The 1,336-nt window shown below is 41.5% G+C and overlaps 1 protein-coding gene and 2 long non-coding RNA genes across 4 annotated transcripts in view; 2 read left to right on the forward strand and 1 right to left on the reverse strand.

Moving 5' to 3' along the window:
* Window positions 1-228: 228 nt before the first annotated feature.
* The window catches only part of LOC126403748 (ribonuclease inhibitor-like), an 11,331-nt gene continuing 10,223 nt past the window's right edge, over window positions 229-1,336 (reverse strand). The window contains exons 2-3 of one of the 2 annotated variants that reach the window (XM_050066501.1): window positions 1,032-1,205; window positions 229-402 (exon numbers count right to left, since the gene is read on the reverse strand). In XM_050066501.1, the coding sequence (XP_049922458.1) occupies window positions 330-402; window positions 1,032-1,205 (247 nt within the window). In that variant the 3' untranslated portion in view covers window positions 229-329. Of the gene's footprint in view, window positions 403-550; window positions 687-1,031; window positions 1,206-1,336 lie in introns of those variants that run through there. The other variant, XM_050066502.1, reaches the window with a different exon arrangement.
* LOC126403751 (uncharacterized) overlaps window positions 587-1,336 on the forward strand; it is a 16,118-nt gene continuing 15,368 nt past the window's right edge. Inside the window, exon 1 of the long non-coding RNA XR_007571358.1 lies at window positions 587-728. This is a non-coding gene — a long non-coding RNA (uncharacterized LOC126403751). The remainder of the gene's footprint in view (window positions 729-1,336) is intronic.
* The window catches only part of LOC126403753 (uncharacterized), an 11,382-nt gene continuing 11,251 nt past the window's right edge, over window positions 1,206-1,336 (forward strand). Inside the window, exon 1 of the long non-coding RNA XR_007571361.1 lies at window positions 1,206-1,265. This is a non-coding gene — a long non-coding RNA (uncharacterized LOC126403753). The remainder of the gene's footprint in view (window positions 1,266-1,336) is intronic.

The following is a 1,336-nucleotide window of genomic DNA, read 5'->3' on the forward strand; positions in this document are numbered from 1 at the left end:
AAAATAATATGTCATTGAAGATTAATACTATATTTTATTTCTTCTGTTTCCTTTCGTACCACACACATCCTCACCTGTATCCACAATACCTTGTGCTCATCCATGACCTGTAATTGCCCAATGTGATCATTAAAGTTTTTGGATTGAACTCTCCCTGCCCTATTCTCTGATCGGAGTTCCTGTCCTTGAAGCATCTATCGCGCCAGCATCCCAGAGATACTATCTCTTTCACAGTATCAAATAAAACCCTGTAAGAATATTATGATGGGATATAAACAGCTGTTGACATTAGAAAACAAGAATAATTAAGGTATGATTGTCTCTTTCATTCAGCCAGCCGGAGAACCAGGTGAGCTCCTCTGGTGTGTCGGTTCCGGCCCACGGGCAGTACGTTTGACACCCCTGGTTTACAGGTTAGGAGTGAATAATCCAGTCATTTTTCTGCTGAAATTAAAGTTATGTTATGCAGGACTGTTGGTTACCGTTTGTAATTGTGTTCAACAGCTCAGGTGAAGGTAAAAGCCAACCCCAGATTCATTCTTGTTTGGCATTTCTTCTTGCTAAATTTGCATTTCTTTCAGTGTTGTATCTCTTTGATTCCTGCTGCTTACAGTCTGGCATCTGGTCCCCACCTTTTTATAAAGCCCTGAGCTCACCTGAGCGCTGTGGGGGTACACGCCCGGAAACTTCCCAAACACAGAAAATAAGAAGAGAGTAAGAAAACACAGGTAGAGGGCAGAGTCTCTGCAGATAAATACACCACCACACACTGAGAGTGGCTCATAAGTGATGATTGAGAGGGATTATTTCTGTATGAGTCTATACACTGTTTTTAAGGAAGATCCTGCAGAGTTTATCTTTAAGGTTTTAGCTCCACATTGCTCTGCCACAGTCAATGGATTAAACCACTGAACAAGACAATAGACTTCATTGTGGATCAGTATAATATCAGCCTGATGTCTGCAGTTTAGTGTCAACACAACTTTCAAAACATAATAATCTCAGCACAGGAGTAAAAAATGGTGTCTGACCTCAGAGTCTCCAGTTTACAGTGTGGACTCTCCAGAAAATCACACAGCTGCTTCACTCCTGAATCCTGAAGCTTGTTGTGACTCAGCTCCAGCGCTCTCAGATGGGAGGGGTTGGACTTCAGAGCTGAGACCAGTGAAACACAGCTGATCTCTGACAAACTGCAGCTCTCCAGTCTGAATAAAGAATAAATGATGTAGATAAAAATCATTAATAACACAATCAGATGTGTTCAGGTGTTAAATGTGTAGCTCAACATTACTATGTCCTGATCAATGAGCTTTGCCCTAAACTGAGTAGAGTGACT

Source organism: Epinephelus moara, chromosome 17 (assembly GCF_006386435.1).
Source record: "Epinephelus moara isolate mb chromosome 17, YSFRI_EMoa_1.0, whole genome shotgun sequence".
Classification (NCBI taxonomy): Eukaryota; Metazoa; Chordata; class Actinopteri; order Perciformes; family Serranidae; genus Epinephelus; species Epinephelus moara.